This window comes from Filicampus tigris, chromosome 3 (genome assembly GCF_054856515.1).
Source record: "Filicampus tigris isolate MCC_2025a chromosome 3, RoL_Ftig_1.0, whole genome shotgun sequence".
Classification (NCBI taxonomy): domain Eukaryota; kingdom Metazoa; phylum Chordata; class Actinopteri; order Syngnathiformes; family Syngnathidae; genus Filicampus; species Filicampus tigris.
Window position 1 is genome coordinate 16,726,859 of NC_141219.1, and position 15,417 is coordinate 16,742,275.

General features: G+C 42.4%; 2 protein-coding genes across 4 annotated transcripts; one reads left to right on the forward strand and one right to left on the reverse strand.

Moving 5' to 3' along the window:
* Positions 1–608: 608 nt before the first annotated feature.
* On the forward strand, positions 609–5,234 carry LOC147150102 (uncharacterized). Its single transcript, XM_086024946.1, has 8 exons — positions 609–939; positions 1,971–2,144; positions 2,271–2,383; positions 3,520–3,649; positions 3,871–4,190; positions 4,322–4,407; positions 4,476–4,635; positions 4,844–5,234. Exons 1-8 carry the CDS (start codon positions 882–884, stop codon positions 4,991–4,993), a joined length of 1,191 nt encoding a protein of 396 aa, XP_085881072.1. The 5' UTR covers positions 609–881; the 3' UTR covers positions 4,994–5,234.
* Positions 5,235–5,334: 100 nt separating this feature from the next.
* ccpg1 (cell cycle progression 1) lies at positions 5,335–14,855 on the reverse strand. Of its 3 annotated transcripts, none has more exons than XM_086024943.1 (10): positions 14,714–14,855; positions 14,125–14,205; positions 12,635–12,752; positions 11,460–11,551; positions 11,204–11,396; positions 9,252–9,560; positions 8,805–8,893; positions 8,503–8,562; positions 6,988–8,105; positions 5,335–6,315 (listed from the first exon to the last, which is right to left on the reverse strand). In XM_086024943.1, the coding sequence occupies exons 2-10, from the start codon at positions 14,182–14,184 to the stop codon at positions 6,153–6,155; spliced, it is 2,202 nt and encodes a 733-aa protein (XP_085881069.1). In that variant the 5' UTR covers positions 14,185–14,205; positions 14,714–14,855; the 3' UTR covers positions 5,335–6,152. The 3 variants fall into 3 exon arrangements, with proteins under 3 accessions (XP_085881069.1, XP_085881067.1, XP_085881068.1); XM_086024941.1 differs by having other exon boundaries at positions 8,503–8,628; XM_086024942.1 differs by having other exon boundaries at positions 8,503–8,628; positions 14,580–14,726.
* Between the last annotated feature and the right edge of the window lie 562 nt (positions 14,856–15,417).

Genomic DNA, 15,417 nt, shown 5'->3' on the forward strand with positions numbered 1-15,417 from the left:
TAAAATTTGCTGAGAAAAGCCCCCCATTGTCTGTATGTATCTGTATTTATGGTGTATATCTGTTTTTCAGGTGGCACGGAGGACGACTGGTTAGCACGTCCGCCTCACAGTTCAGAGGTTGTGGGTTCGATCCCGGCCCCGCCTCCCTGTGTGGAGTTTGCATGTTCTCCCCGTGCCAGCGTGGGTTTACTCCCACAATCCCAAAACATGCATGGTAGCTTAATTGAACACTCTAAATTGCCCCTACGTGTGATTGTGAGTGTGTGTGTTTGTTTGTCTCTGTAGAAAAGGTGCTCATTGACTGCTGTTCTGACTTCTTTAAGGGGGCGGGGCTTGGCGCTCCGACTCGGGCAAGAACGAAGAAAAAGGAAAATAGAGAGACTTGTGCCAGTTATTTAAGTTTAAGTTCAAGCCTTCTAAGTCAAATAAAATCAAAATCAACTTTTATTTGTTTAGCCCAAATCACAACAACCGTTGTCTCAGTTGGGCTAAACAAATAAAAGTTAATTTTGATTTTACTTGACATAGAAGACGTCCACAACAGAACTTTATGCACATGCACTTGAGTTATGTTTGTGGTTAATGTCCGCACAATGAAGATTGGAAATGAAATCAAAACGAGTGGATTTCGTAAGTACCTTGCCTTTGAGATAGCGTATTGGTTTGATTGGCAAAGACGTTTCTGGTGCCTGATCCCCGACGTGCCCGCATCTCTCTGTGACGCGCTTGGCGTGTATGCGCGGGGCATGCAGTTGCACACTTTGAAGTCTCCAATCCATCCATCCATCCTGTAGACAAGCCCGCTGGCTTGCTCAGTTTAGTCTGCCAGTCCAATACAAACACCTGACCCGAGCGCATCTGCGGAGCGGCAGATCGTCACCATGTTCCTCCGTCTCCTGATAGCCGCCTTCGCCAGCTTTGTGCCGTCCGCTGTCACGTGTGAGTAGAACGAATGATGGCGTTATTTTCTGCTACTGTATTCATTCCAAGTCAACAAGTACCACTAGTGTACGTCACAGAAAGTCATATTTTATTCAACTTTTCTTCCGCGTTAGTTTGTCTTAACTGCCAAGTGTAGTAATTGCGCGAAATGATGGGAGCGCGAATCTGAATCGCGACTATGATACAAAAGGTATGGAAATGTTTGCTCTATGAACCAAATAGATGTAATATATTATAAAGTATCATAAACAGTACACGACATAAATTACTTTTAAAGCACGCTTCCTTACAACTTGGTAGACCTGAATCAATGTCAATTAATGTTTAAATTTATGTAATTGACACATTCATTTTTTTTTTTTCAAAGGGTGTGCAAACACACGTTTGAACAAGATTTGTATAGAATGATCAAATCGGTGTTGACTTACCGCACAATGGAGTGGGGGGCATTCTGGGGTTTTGTTCTGTAATAAAATTGTAGTCTGGTGTTATTCAGGGCTGGGTCGAGGCAGGGGCAAGAGGGGGCCTGGCCCCCTCAAATAAATGTTGTGCCCCCCCAAACGAAATCCCGCTGCAAGCACGGGTGTCACAATATGTGCAGGTACAGGAAAACAGGCACACGTTGCAATGATGCAAGGATGTGTGTGCGTGCGTGCCGTTCTGCAATCATCAGAAATAATGCTGCTGTAAAATGCGATTGGATAGAAAACAGCCAATCGGAATTAGCCCTAGTGCCTAACTCCTGATTGGTTAAGAATTGTGGCTCAATTCTAACGCCTGTATCGCGAGCGTGAATTAGCGTATTGTACGCGTAGCAGAAAGAAGCTAGCGTCGACATTACGCTTACGCAATTGTGGCATCGATCTAACGCCACACGCAACAGGTCATGGGCGAATTACTTAAGTGACTCTCGGGGCAGGCACAAGGGCCAAAGTGACCCAAGATGGCTGCTCCCGGGAAAATGGAAGACTTTGAACGAGTTGCATGAAAAACACCTGTCAAGACTCATCTCCCTAATATGTCCTCAGCCACTGTGGGGCTCCAGTGCGACGAGAAGAACGGGTGGCAGCCGCACTGCAATCATTGCTATTTCATCTCGGGAGGTCTGCGCAAAAGTTGGTCTGATGCCGAGCAGTACTGTGTGGCAAATAAAGCTCACCTTGCAAGCATCCACTCAGAGGCAGAGTTGGATTTCTTGATAGGTAAGCACCAAAACAGCACCTTGGCGATTCCTGAAAATTCCAGGAATGATCCCACAATGCTTCACAAGATCCATCCATTTGGCTTTTGTCCTTGTGCTCAAACTGATTGTTGTTCTTTTCCCGAAGAGCTCGTCCGGCAGTCGGGAAGATGGAGCGCATTTTTGGGATTGACCATAAAAAGGACAGACTGGTTGTTCTTTTGGGATTACGACTTTTACAATAGTGACAAAACCGCTGCGGTAAGCGAATCATTAGGTCATTGTCCCCAAAAGTTGGAATTTGGAATGAAAAAAGTACATGTAACAAGAATAAAGTTGAAATTTTCTGAATGTGTCATCCCAATTCGAAAAGAGAAAAATGTCCTTTATTTTTTGCAAAAACATAATGTTATGACAACCAAAATGTCATTGTATCAGCTGTGAAAAGTCATTTACAAAACGATTACAATGTTATAAGGGTCATATTTGACCAAAATAGTAAAAAGATTATAAGAATAAAATATTACCACAGATTTTCATCAGTGCTACTAGGAGGCCACATAGGACCATGCAATTCCTAACTAGATGCATGACAAAATGCTATTTTGGGACGAAATAAGTGTAGACCTGCAATATATGTGCTCTTAAAATATTTCATTTTCAAATGCAGGTATAAAAGACCCTCTATTCTAACAGAACAACAAAGGGTTTGAAGCAAACAATAAAATACAATTTTTTCTCCCCAGTGTAAAGGGCTGTCTTGCATTAATACGACCAAGGACGGCACAAAATTGATGAACAAGAATCAGCATTAAGTGCAAGAATTGCATTCTGAACATGCTGAAGTACAGGGGAGTATAAGACCCAGTGTAAGCACAACTAAGATGTATGCCATCCAGTGGTGAATGGTGAAATTACAACTTAAAACTACGGTCAACCCCTGCATATTTGCAGTTCGGCAGAATCACAAATTGGCAGGTATTTTTTTTTGGGGGGGGGGGCCATTTATTTAATTTTAGTTTTTAAATTTTTCTGGGATTTTTAATTAGAAAATAATAATACATCTTTTCAATTAATAAAAGGTTCGGAGTGTGGCCCATCCCTGATTTAAAGCTATAATTAGGCTGTAGTCTGACCTGGACAAAGTTGGAATTTAATAATAAATTGAGGCCTAATTGATGAGAAAAAAGTAACAAACCAAAGAGTTCAGTATTTCAGCTATCAAGTATTTTTGGTGTAAAAAGCGCGACCATTTGATGAGAGTAAACAGGCAGCGTGAGGAAACAAAAGTTTTGATTACCAGAATAAAACTATCAATAAATATTACAAGTTTTACTTTAAGAAAACGTTTGGAAAAGGACATGCTAAAGCCACCACATTCCCCATGTGATGTACAGGACTACTTCCGGTGGAATAAAGGAGAGCCCAACAACGCCAGGCGCAATGAGGACTGTGTTGAAGTGAGACAAGATGGGAAGCTCAATGACTGCGTCTGCCAAGATGAACTACAATTCATCTGTAAAAAAGGTCCTGAAGTCAAGGAGCGCTTGCTTGCTTTGCATATTGTCGCTGTCCCGTGAAAAACACTTCTCTCCTATTTTGGAAACTTTTTAAATTTTCACATTAATGCAATGTCTGTAGAAAAATGAAAAAAAAAAAAAAACACAGGGGGTAAGTGTTTTTCACAGGACAGCGGCGATATTTTTGAATGTGCAGGTTGACATTAAAATCTGTTTGCACCCCTGCAGCCAAGGACTTTCGTGCCCCTCCTCTTCATTGTCCTCCTTGTAACTGTCCTACTTGTACTTTTCCTAAGTGTTCTTGTCCCACTTGTGCCCCTCCAACAACATGTCCAACCCTTGCGCCAACTACTTGCGCCACTCTTCCTCCTCCCACTTGTGCCACTCCCCCTGCTACTACTCGCCCCCCACTTTGTCCTATTCTTCCACCTGCCCAGCTGCCAACATCGGGACCAGGTCACGTCACACTCTGGAATGAAAACTCTTCTCTGACGCGCATGCCCGATGACGTCAAAGGCTCGTGCATGCTTGTTGTGTCGCCTCAAGTGGTGAGTTTTGGTCGAAATGGTGAAGAGCATTTTCCTGAGGCACCCATAGCCCTTTTTTTCAGACCAAGTCCTCAGATTTGAGTCTTTTAGCAGCTTGGTCATGCAATTTTGACACAAATTGTTGTGCGCAGCTTGGATTCATAGTTGACCTTTTGGGCCGTCTCAGCGCGGGCCGCAGCATCGCCGTGAGAGGACGAGTCAAACCGCCGGCCGAGAGGTCCTTGAACCACGTTAGTCTGACAACACGTTTGCATTTGCAGACATCTGAATGAATGCATATTGCAGATTCATCTTCAACATGATCACGGCCAAAGGCACCGCACTGCACCTGGTCTTTCGCATTAAAGACCAAAAGATTGTGATGACCTCTCACCTGAGTGGTACCGAAGACAAAGAGGAGAAGACAGTGGAGCCCTTCCCCTTTGGGCTCGGACACGACTTTGAGGTCACGTCGCTCACTACGTCATTTTACACGTAGTCTTATGGTCTTTATTACAATTTTGTCCATTTTCATTAACAACCATGACCTTGTCTATACGTGCCCTGACACTGACTGGCGACAAGTCTGTTGTTAAGCTATACATTGAAAGCATGTTGACTGGTTGAACAGCTCTGAGCAAAGGTGTTGCTCACCCTGATGTCGTCTTGTTCAGATTATCATCCAGTGTGACGTCGACCGCTTCCGTGTGACCGTCAACGAAGCCCTGCAGCTGGATTTCGCAAACCGGGTTCGCAACCTGCAAAGCATCACAACGCTGAAAATGTGGCGTGACTTCTCACTCACCGACGTCGGGCTGATGTGACGTCATCGTCGGGGCCAGTTTGGATGCGCTACTTACGTGATCGCTCAGTGCTGCCACCTTGTGTTACCAATGAAAAATATTTGCTTACACAAATGATTTCTGGGAGTTAACTACTGCAGTATGCTAGAAAATATATACATATTTCATACTCTTATGGGCGAGTGTGATGTCAGTTTTGTGATGAAAAGTCGTAGTTGTATGTAAAAGATTAATTAAAACATTTGAAAGGTCAATGTTTAAAGCGGAAGTCAACCCAAACATTTTTAAGGATATGCATCATGGTAAAGGATGAATGCCTAGTGGTTATAAAACATATACACTCAATTTTCCTGAGGGAGGAGTTGGAGGAAGAATCTTTATTTATGAAAGCCACCAACAGGACCATGTCTGATTTTATACAATAGATGATGAAAAACATTTTATTCACAAAAATCAGTTGTTTTCCTTCTTGCAAATGCACATTAAAGAGAGGGAAAAAAGGAATGTTAAAAGAGCGTCGAAAGCAATTGAATCACACATGCTTGTCCTTGAAGCTTCAAATCAAATCCACTTTGGAGAGGGACTTTCCCCCCGCCACCACAATAGCTTGCGCTGCCAATCCGCTATTTTTAATTAGGATACCAACCTCACTTTCAGGAAGAGACCATAAGCTGAGCTGTAGCTATAAGGTTAACCAGTTCACATATTCTTAAAAAACAACCTTCACAATTTAAGGGATTTGTTTGTGCAGCTAGAAAATCACACCAGCACATATTCATTGCCACCTCGCTTAAGGTAAACATTTGGAACTTTCTCAATCCTAAACAATGTTTGGAGTGCATAACAGCATTTGTAATACTTTTTATTTAAGGCAAGAGGGTCTACTTCTGTATGTTGTTATGGAGCGGCAGAGCATCCCGTTAACCAAAAATGCACATTTGCATTGTAATTTGGGGTTTAATAGTTTGTCTTCCAACACAGGTGCTCTTTTCTGAACAGGAAAAATATCTCAATCCAATGCATTTAAAGTGCGTCTGACAATGTCTTTCCGATGGTAAAGCACCTGGAAATTCAGCAGCGTTAAAACAAAAACATTATGCAGCAAACTGATGAGAGCAACCCATTGTAGTACTCCGGAGGCACTACCACTACGACAACTATCAAACCTGCCCAGAAGTGTTCAGCATTTGCGATCGAACGGCATGGGGCCCAGTTCCATTTTGACGTCAGCCATATGCCTGCTTCTTCGCTCGCTGTGATGCCGCGCTTTTTGTCTCTGCTGCCGGCGACTTTGATGCTTTGTCCTCGACTCCTCTCTGGAGTCTGGTCGTTCGAGAGGCCCGCTGGGGGATTCAAGATTAAACAGGGAGTATTTTACATGTAAGAATGCAATGATTATAGGTACAATAAGTGCCCAACTGAAGACAGTCGTAGGCCATTGGGAATTTGGGGAAAATGAATTTTCCAGAGGGGCCGGTGTTGCTGAACAACCTTAAAATGTATTTTTTTTTCTCTGTACCTATGTATATAATATGGTACCCTGATTTGCTGGTGTCCATTATTTTATCATTCATCTGTGCATTTTTTTAGGGGAAAAAAATGCATATAATGCACTGGATTTTATGGTAACATTAAAAAAAAAAAAAGGCCTTGTGATTGTCAATTCATTACAAAAACCAAACAACTCTAAGAAGACTTTTTAAAAAAAACCAAAAAAACAATTTTTCACATACCTAAAAAATTAATAAATGAATCATAACTACAGTCTCTTTGTTGAAAGTTAAGTACAATACCTTTTATACAATACTGCACAAAGCTATTTTTCTTATTTAAAAGCACATTGGGAAAAAAATGTTTTTTTTTGGGGGGGGGGGGGGGGGGGATTTTCAATTTCTTTCAACTGGGAGAGTTGATTTGAGCTATTCTTGGGTGTAGGGGGAATATGAATTAGTGGTAGATTGGAGCTAACGGCAGCGGCTCTCGAGCCCCAACCCCGACGAATGCAGTCCGCTCACCTCGGCCCGTTGCTCTTCGCGTACGCTTCGCCGAAAAGGTGTCTGTAGATGAAGTCGTCGACGTCCCCAAAGACGTCGTCGTGCAGGCCGTGGTAGTCGGGCAGGTTGACCAGGTAGTGTTCCACGCTGCTCACAAAGTCCGTGAAGAGCATGCGGTCGTGGATGAAGAGGCCGTTGTGGAAGAAGCCGTTGATGAAGCTCTCCAGTTCCTTCCAGTGATGGAAGTGGTGGACTTCCCGCTGCAAGTAGCTCCACAGCAGCTGGTGGAACTCGTCTGCTCGTACGGGATCCGTGGCTTTGTTGAAAACGCTCACGGACTCCTGGTAAGCACAATCGAAGACTCCGCTGCATCGTTTCGGCTCGGCGCTCCGGCCTCGCTCTTTATGGACTCGCTCTCCTGGTTTGCGTGTGTTGGCGCCTTCTTTGGGATGACCCTTTTTCTTCTTGTGCTTTCTTGCTTCGTAATATTTTGTACCTTCTCTCGTCATCTTGTCGATAAAGGTGGAGGCCGAGTCCTTGAAGTGGCGGAAAGTGGATTTGACGGAATCGGAGAATTTGCGCAGGTTTGCCTTCACGGCTTCCTTGGCTTTCTTAATTTGCTCTTTGTGATGGTGGACAAACTCCTTGGTGGAGTTCTTGACCGCATCAAAGGTCTCTCCCACGATCCCTGACCGTCGCACTTTTGCTTTCGGCACTTTGCCTTCCGTATCTCCTTTAGCCCGGTCTTCTTTGGTTTCCAGGTAAAGCCTCTCCCACATGTCGGAACGCTGCTGCTCAAAGCTCAGCCTTTTCTCCAGCTCCCTCAGCCGGGACCTGAACTCCCTCGACTGTGCCTCATACGTAAGCGTCCTCTCATTGTCGAGCTTGTTCCTCAGTTCCTTCTCCCCCGCCAGCTCCGCCTTCAGCCTCTGGTTTTCGGACAACAGCGCGTCGGCCGCGGCCCCCGAAGGCTCCAGGTCTCGAATCCTGGAGCGCAGGCTCCTCAGCTCCTCCTGCAAGGCGGACAGGGACTTTTCTTCTTGCCCCAAGGAGCTTTTCAGCTGCCGGTTCATGGTGGTCAACGCCAGGTTCTCCGCCTCCCTCTGTCTCGCTAACATTGCCTGGCCATCTCGCTGGACCTAATTGGGATGAGGAACAAAAAAAAAAAAAAGGAATGGGAATAAGGCGCTCTTAAAAGTCTTCAACTTTCTCCAAAATGGACGAGGCGCCTTATAATGCGGCGCGCCTTATGTGTGCACCGAGTTCCAAAATCTGGAAATGTGTAAGTTTGATGATGCGCTCCGCTTGACTGATTGGGAACACTTCCTGCTGACACGCTGCTTATAGAGACAAAAGGCGGACGTGGCTGATGGCAGCATGCGGACGTTAAAAGGGGGAAGGGTGGGTGTGAAAAAGGATGCTAAAGGCACTGTTTGCGCTAACTCGCTAGCTTCGTAAACGCCTTGGCTCTACTGATAACCAGTCGAGGGAAGATTTTCACGAGTACCTTAAAGAAGGCAAAGAAATAGAAGTTACCTGAACAAGTTCCTGCTGGACGCTGAGCTCCTTGTTCTCCTTGCTCATCTTCTTGATGACCTGTGTGAGCAACGAAATAAGCTGCTGCTCATCCCAATCATCCAGGCCAAGATCGTCACTCTTGATCTGCGCGTGAAAACAATGGCACACTCAAAATAAAAAAATAAAAAAACTGACGCTTGACTGATTGAAGTAAAAGTCATCTCAGTTGACTATAAGCCAAGGATAATTGGACTTTTTCATGGAACATTTCCACTTTCAACTGGAATGACCGATAATGAAAAAGTGTGATCAATACTTACATGATAATGAAGCACATCCCTTACGCTGTCGAGCTCACTCTCTCGGACTTTGTCGACTGTTTTCTGTCTCTCTTGTACTTGCACGGTGCCTGTAAATAAGACAACAATGAGAATGGCTCAACAAACAAGCAGTTTTTTGTTTTTGTTTCCTCAAATATGATCGTTTTGGAGATTCAGACAAATTCATCATTATTTTTACCATCCATCAGACATTTATCGTGACATTTGTGTTTGATGGTGATCCGTGAGATTTTTTTTACTCCGTAAAATATGTACCTTGGCAAGATAAAGGCCGGTAAACAGACTTGAATGAACCGAACATGTTTTGGCTGAAAACTCCACGCAGGAAGGCCGCCAGCTCCTTGAACCTGTGCTAAGCTAACTACTAGGGCAATGTTCTCCTCGCATGTCATATAAAAAAACAAATCACGTTGACTGATTCCATACCGTAGAAGTGTCCGAAGCCCATGCTGAGGGCAATGACGAGAGCGAGCAGGATACAAGAGTTGAGGGTTCCGCTGCCTTGGCTTTTCGCTCTCGGCGTTACTGGTCGGGCTGCCGTTTGCTCCGCCTGCCGCTTCTCGTCTTCCTCCTCAGACTCCACGGTCATCTCCTCCTCCTCCTCTTCCTCCTCCTCCGTCGCCGCGTTTGTGGTATTCCTCCTCAACCTGCGCCTTCGCACTGTAAAGTTTGGTGCCACTTCATCATCGCTGCTGCTGGAGCTTGGAGCCGCAGGCGCCGGCTGAGCTGGGAAAACTTCCAGAAACACATGCGGGAGTCAATGTGGTAATCATCTTCATTTGTATTCAGAAAGAAAATGGTAAATGAGTCAATAACATGATATACATGCGTGCATACATACGTACGTGTGGTTATTCATGCCAAAATAGTCCCGATGTAATACTTTGTGTGCTTTTTCCATCATGCAAAGGTTTTCATTTCAGTCATCAAAATATTTTCCCTTATATTGAACAAAATCCGTTCGCTCAAATTTAGCACAAGCCACCTTTTAATTCAACAGCAGAGAATAATTGACTGATTACATAATTGATGCCACAAAAAAAAGTCGTCACAATGTGCAAATGTATTGCTTTTCAGAGTGTGTATACTTCAGTGCTTGTAGGGATGCATGACTTTTTTCTTTATTTTTTCAAAAAGTTGACACTAATGTGATCAAAGTGGCGCAAATTTGCAGATATTTGGGGGAACCTGCAATAGTCCTAAAAAACAGTTTGGCTATTCTCCGATTTGGTGCTCAGTCCAAAGAAACAAAAAAAATACTTTGGCACCATCTGGTGGAAACCTGGTGTTGTTACGTTCAATTGGTAGTTTATTTTTCAAGTGTTAAGATGGTGGCAGTCCAGAATGTACTTCGTGCATGACAGAAGTCAAAGTACGTATCTTTTTGCTTTTATATAATTTTATATATATTTTGAAACAATATATTTCAAAAGGTCAGTAGAATAACGGATTACTGCTTGGTTAAGTTATTAAAGCGCATATTTGTTTGCCCATGTGTGATATCATGTCAGTTAGTGCCAACGAGTGATTTAGGCCATTATGTAAGCTGTGGTTTGTGTTGAATCATTTAACTATCAAACTGTCGCTTTTGTATAACATTATAACATAATATTATATATATTGTATATGTATTATATTACATATGACATCATTATATGCGAGAAGCATTGCGATGCTTTATGATCCTCTCCATTTGGAAGTGTTTTGCGGAAATCTTTTGGCATCCACAGACAATCACAAACCTATTGGTTGCTATTCGCAGCAGGGCTCGATCCCGAGCCCCCACAAATATTGAGGGTTCATTTGAACAGCTTTGTGTTCAACAGGCCTAGATTTCATACAAGTAAGGAACTTTGTGAGTAAATTGCTGACATTATCATCATTTCAGTCGGTTTGACATACTTTTTGTGGTGTTTATGTTTGACGGTGTGCTACCAGATTTTTGTAACGCGAAATACACTGTTGGCTCACTAAACTTTGGGAAAGTATCTGCATGCCAAACAGAGACAAAATACAAACAAGGAGCTAAACGGTGAAGAACAGCACGGCACAAAAATGTGATCATGATTAGTCTTTGCATGTGTCCCGGCGGTTTTAGTTAGATTAGTGGTTTGTGGACAAGTTCTCAATGGTCACACTTGAATTAGGCCACCTGTCAAAGTGCGGCCTCTTGCGAGCCGACTTCGTAGATGGCAGCCCAAGTTCACAAGGCTTTGCGCAACTTTCCAGTGACTGAACCCCAGACCTGCTTTGGTGATGTAAAATGAACAAATAAGATGTAGTGGGACAATTTGGGGCCGGGGGGGTATTTTTCCCCAATATAACAAACGGTCCAACTGGAAATCGAAACCAGGGGCGTAGAGCCTTTGAGGTCCTACCAGAATCTGCAGCGGTGAATGCATACTGGCTGCTGCACGACATGCCCAGAAAGGAGCCCTCGTCGGTGGTCGGCGTGCACTCGGCGCCGTCACGCTCGTCCTCCTTCAGCTCCTGCAGCGTCACGATGTCAGAGTGGTCGCTGAAGGACAGCAGAGCCACGCGCTCCTCCGCCGTCGGGTCATCGGCTCCAGCCTAAAGGTGGCGAGGTCACATTTGTACAGGAAGTGGCGACAGTGTGGCTGTGAGCTTTCTCACCTCTAAGGTGCACAGTGTCTTGTCCACGGTTTGTTCTCCCAATGTGTCGTCAAGTGAGCCGTGATCTCTGTCATCGTTACGTCCAGCTAAAACTATAGGAAGCATTCGTTAGGAATAAATGTAAAAAAAAAAAAACACACCGGAATTTCAATCAAAAGTGAGAAAAGGCTCAATTATCAGATGTCGCATGTGTTCAATGTTCCTGATATGCACCTGGCTTTTTTTAAAACTCTGCTGGACGATAATCAATTTAAAACTGTGGAAATCAAAACAAAGCTATGTGAAATTTTTAACATTTCTGTCATTTTGAAATTTTCATTTACTGTCGAAAACTACATGGTGCTATTGTTTAAGTTTTCATTTATCCTTTTTAAGACATGCTGACAACCCCGGGTGCTCCCTGAACTTTTTGTTATAATTTTATATTAGATGTCCATCGTCAAAAATTTCTTGAAATAATTATAAAAATTTTTTTTTTTTAAATCAACATTATGCAAACCTGAAACATTCTTCAATAAACATGCTTAAAAACGTTGCAACAAAGTTAAGAGTAAATTTTTCTTTAGATTTTGATGCCAATATTTTTCTTTTTACTGAAAATGAATATCGGCTCCAAATATCGGTTATCGGCCTCCTTGACTACTAATAATCGGTATCGGCCCTGAAAAAAGCATATCGGTCTATCTCTAATGAGTATGCAATTAAATTACTGTGCTGCACTTGTGACACTACTTAGCCTAACTAGTTGGCATGCATCACACACCCGTAGCCTCCTGGACCCTACTTGCGGCACCAAGACGCCTACTACTTTTGCCTCGCTAGTTATCATGTAGTTCTAATATGCCAGTGTCGTTCTACTAGTGTACAGAAAAGTCTTAATGTCACTAGTAAGAAGACAGTCGTTCTATTAGTGCGCCTTAATCGTTTTGCAATTGTTAAATTCTCTTAGGATATAGAATAAATGCTCAAATGACTTTCCATAAACTCTCACATTTAAGAATCGGCTAAAAAGGTGATTGGTATGCGAGTAACCCGCTTAACTCAAGTCACTCAAGTTGGTGCAACGCAGCCTTCCAAAAGGTGATACTCGGATGTAACTAAATGTCAAAAGACATTTTTCAGAAGAACTATACTTCGATTTGTAACAGTGTCGCTCTTAACAGGGAGATCCATACAAGCAGAAGTGGAGCCTTGAGAGTCCTGCATTTTTGGTTCCACCGCAGCAGGACGCTCTTGGGCATCAGCTACAGGCTGTCCCGTGACGTCTGCCACCAAAGTCTCAATATCGGAGCCCTGTAAACAACGCAAAGAAAAGAAATGAGACACTACAGGAATGCAACGCACAGTTCATTTGATGAGGTCTGTCAGGTTCAGGCAAGGATTGTTTTAGACATGCTCTGAAAAAAAGTATGTCGTAGTAAACTACAATAGACCAGAGATTTTCATTTTGACTGGTATTCAAAAGGCACATTAATATTTTAGGGACAAGTAAATTAGGTACTCACAATCTAATGAGATTCAAAACAAGAGCTGGCATTATTAAAAATATATTTCTTCATTGTTGCCCTCTTGTGTCACAAAATAAGGTAGCTAGCTAATATATAGATATCTTATTCAACATGGAGGCACTGTTCATAAAACGTTTGAAATATTAGGCTTAAGTTTCAGATGAATTTTCATGAAAAAAAAAGCTCTAAAGTTTTGATTGTATGAATGGACCAGTAAACTTTTCATTGTTCGCATTTAGACATCATGAGAGTCTGCTGCAACAAAAATAGTGACTTGGAAAGTCACAGAAAGGAAGAGAAGTGGGCATCCTTGGAAACAATTTCAATTAGAAAATGGCAAAAATTGTCAAAAAATTACTGAAACAGCAACAGTTGGACATATGCATCAAAAAGTTCAGAGTCAAAGTAAGTTTGCCTTTCAAGGCTATAGTGCATTTTAGCCTCATCCTGAATTTTCACTCAAAAGCCCAGTATCCATAATTTTTTCAGAGTAGGAAAATATAAGATGTACTGTATGTTCCCAAGTTGTACACTTTCTGTGTAATTTGTACAGGTGCAAATACCTTTTGAAACATGTACACCGTATATCGTGAATCTGTACGGCCAATGTCAATTTGATCATGTTTACTTTTTTAAAAAATGCCATCACATTCCTTTAATGTAGTTGTACTTCTTTGGTACCGCCATTTTCAAACTGTCGTCTGCTCACTCTTGCGATATTGTCCCATGACCTTGATTTCGTCTGCTAAAGCTGATTTCCAATCACGTGACACCAGCCATTCGAAAATAATGTGTAATGTGTTAAGGTTAAATACATATATGTACAGATATGTATGAGATTACAACTTTCGTAAGATTCACTAAACCCCCGGGGTTGACAAGTATGGAGTAGGTGCTTTTTATGTGCAAATTGTTTCATGCGTTATTTCATTTTGTTGAGTATTTCAGTTTGTAGCGCATATCGTGTTCATGCTGTGATCATGACATCGCTGATGAACTGGTGGTAGGAGACTTTTCGCATTTGTAAGAATGGAGAAAAATATTTTGTTGGTTTGTTAGGTTTGATTATTATTCCCTCTTGTATTCTGTAAGGGCTTTGTTACAGCTGCAGCTGTTGTAAATGCACTATATAAATAAAGTTGAGTTGAGTGTTTCACCTCCATGCTGATGATGCTCCAGCCACAGGACGACTCGGTATCACTGGACGTGTTTGACATGATACCAGTTTGACAGCAACACTGAGGAGTTTGCAAAAAGATGTTACTAAATGTAGTTTTATTTACAACACACCGACGTTTTATTCAACGCAAGGGCCTTGTTGCGTCATAAAACAACAACCTCCAGGCCGTGTCATAGTAAGTGACCCTGACTCTGAGGTCAATTTCATCAGATGTGCTCATGAACTTTAGTTTACACATGTGGACTTAATTTTGAAAAGCATGACATTAACTATTTTAAATACGACACTTTAAATGGCAAAAAAACCGTCATCTTTGCATTTTGACATTAGCCAAGTCGTAGAATAAACGACTTAATTAACCCTTTTTTTGCAACAAAAAAAGGAGGACAAGTGACGTTATGCTCCAGTGTTTTGCTCGTGACGTGAATTTACCTTGATTAACTGGTTCGAAACGCGTCAATAACGACAAATAATGTCTACCGTCACCAATTCGTGTCACCAACGTCAATTCATTATCCCGAAAAACTCAGGAAAGTAATTATTGAATGAAAAAATTCTAAAGAAACCTGTGGTCCAGTGTTCAACGACGATGCAGCTGTTTGCAGGCAGGCCGATAAATATTGCACTATCCACGGGCCTGGGCTAACTAGTCACAACAAAGCCGGTAGTGTCTGGGAAATGTAGTTCTAAAAAGAAGGCAGTGACAAAAAGAAAAAGTAATTTATTGAACTAACAAAACAACATTTCCCAGCAGGCAACGCGGTAGCCAAACTCGTTGAGCTTGGGGCGGGGCCAACAATGTGCGTGGTGGAACTGAACGACGACGCTCTTTGAAAACATAAACAAGGAAACGTGACAAAACATAAAGCACACTGTATTCTCAACATAGGAAGGAAAATGATGACATGCATATTTAATATTTTTAATTCGTTGGTACACAATTAAAAACATTGTCTTAAAAAAACGACAGAACGTGGCAAATACGTAGTTTTATTTCGGCCCTTCCGTGAGTGCTGACGGGTGGTCCATGAAACAAATGATTTGAATACGCGGACGTTTGTGATTCACTGTAAAGTAGTTCAAAAATATGAACATTTTTCCATGAGCTAAATCTACAGGATTACGAATCTTTCAACGCACACAAAAGGCCTATTTCTCTCAAATGTTCAGAAATCCATCTAATGCTGTTTAGTGAGCACTTCTACTTTGCCAAAATACAACTCACAAGTGTGAATAGGTGTTGTTACATAGGTTTAAAATTAGTCACTAT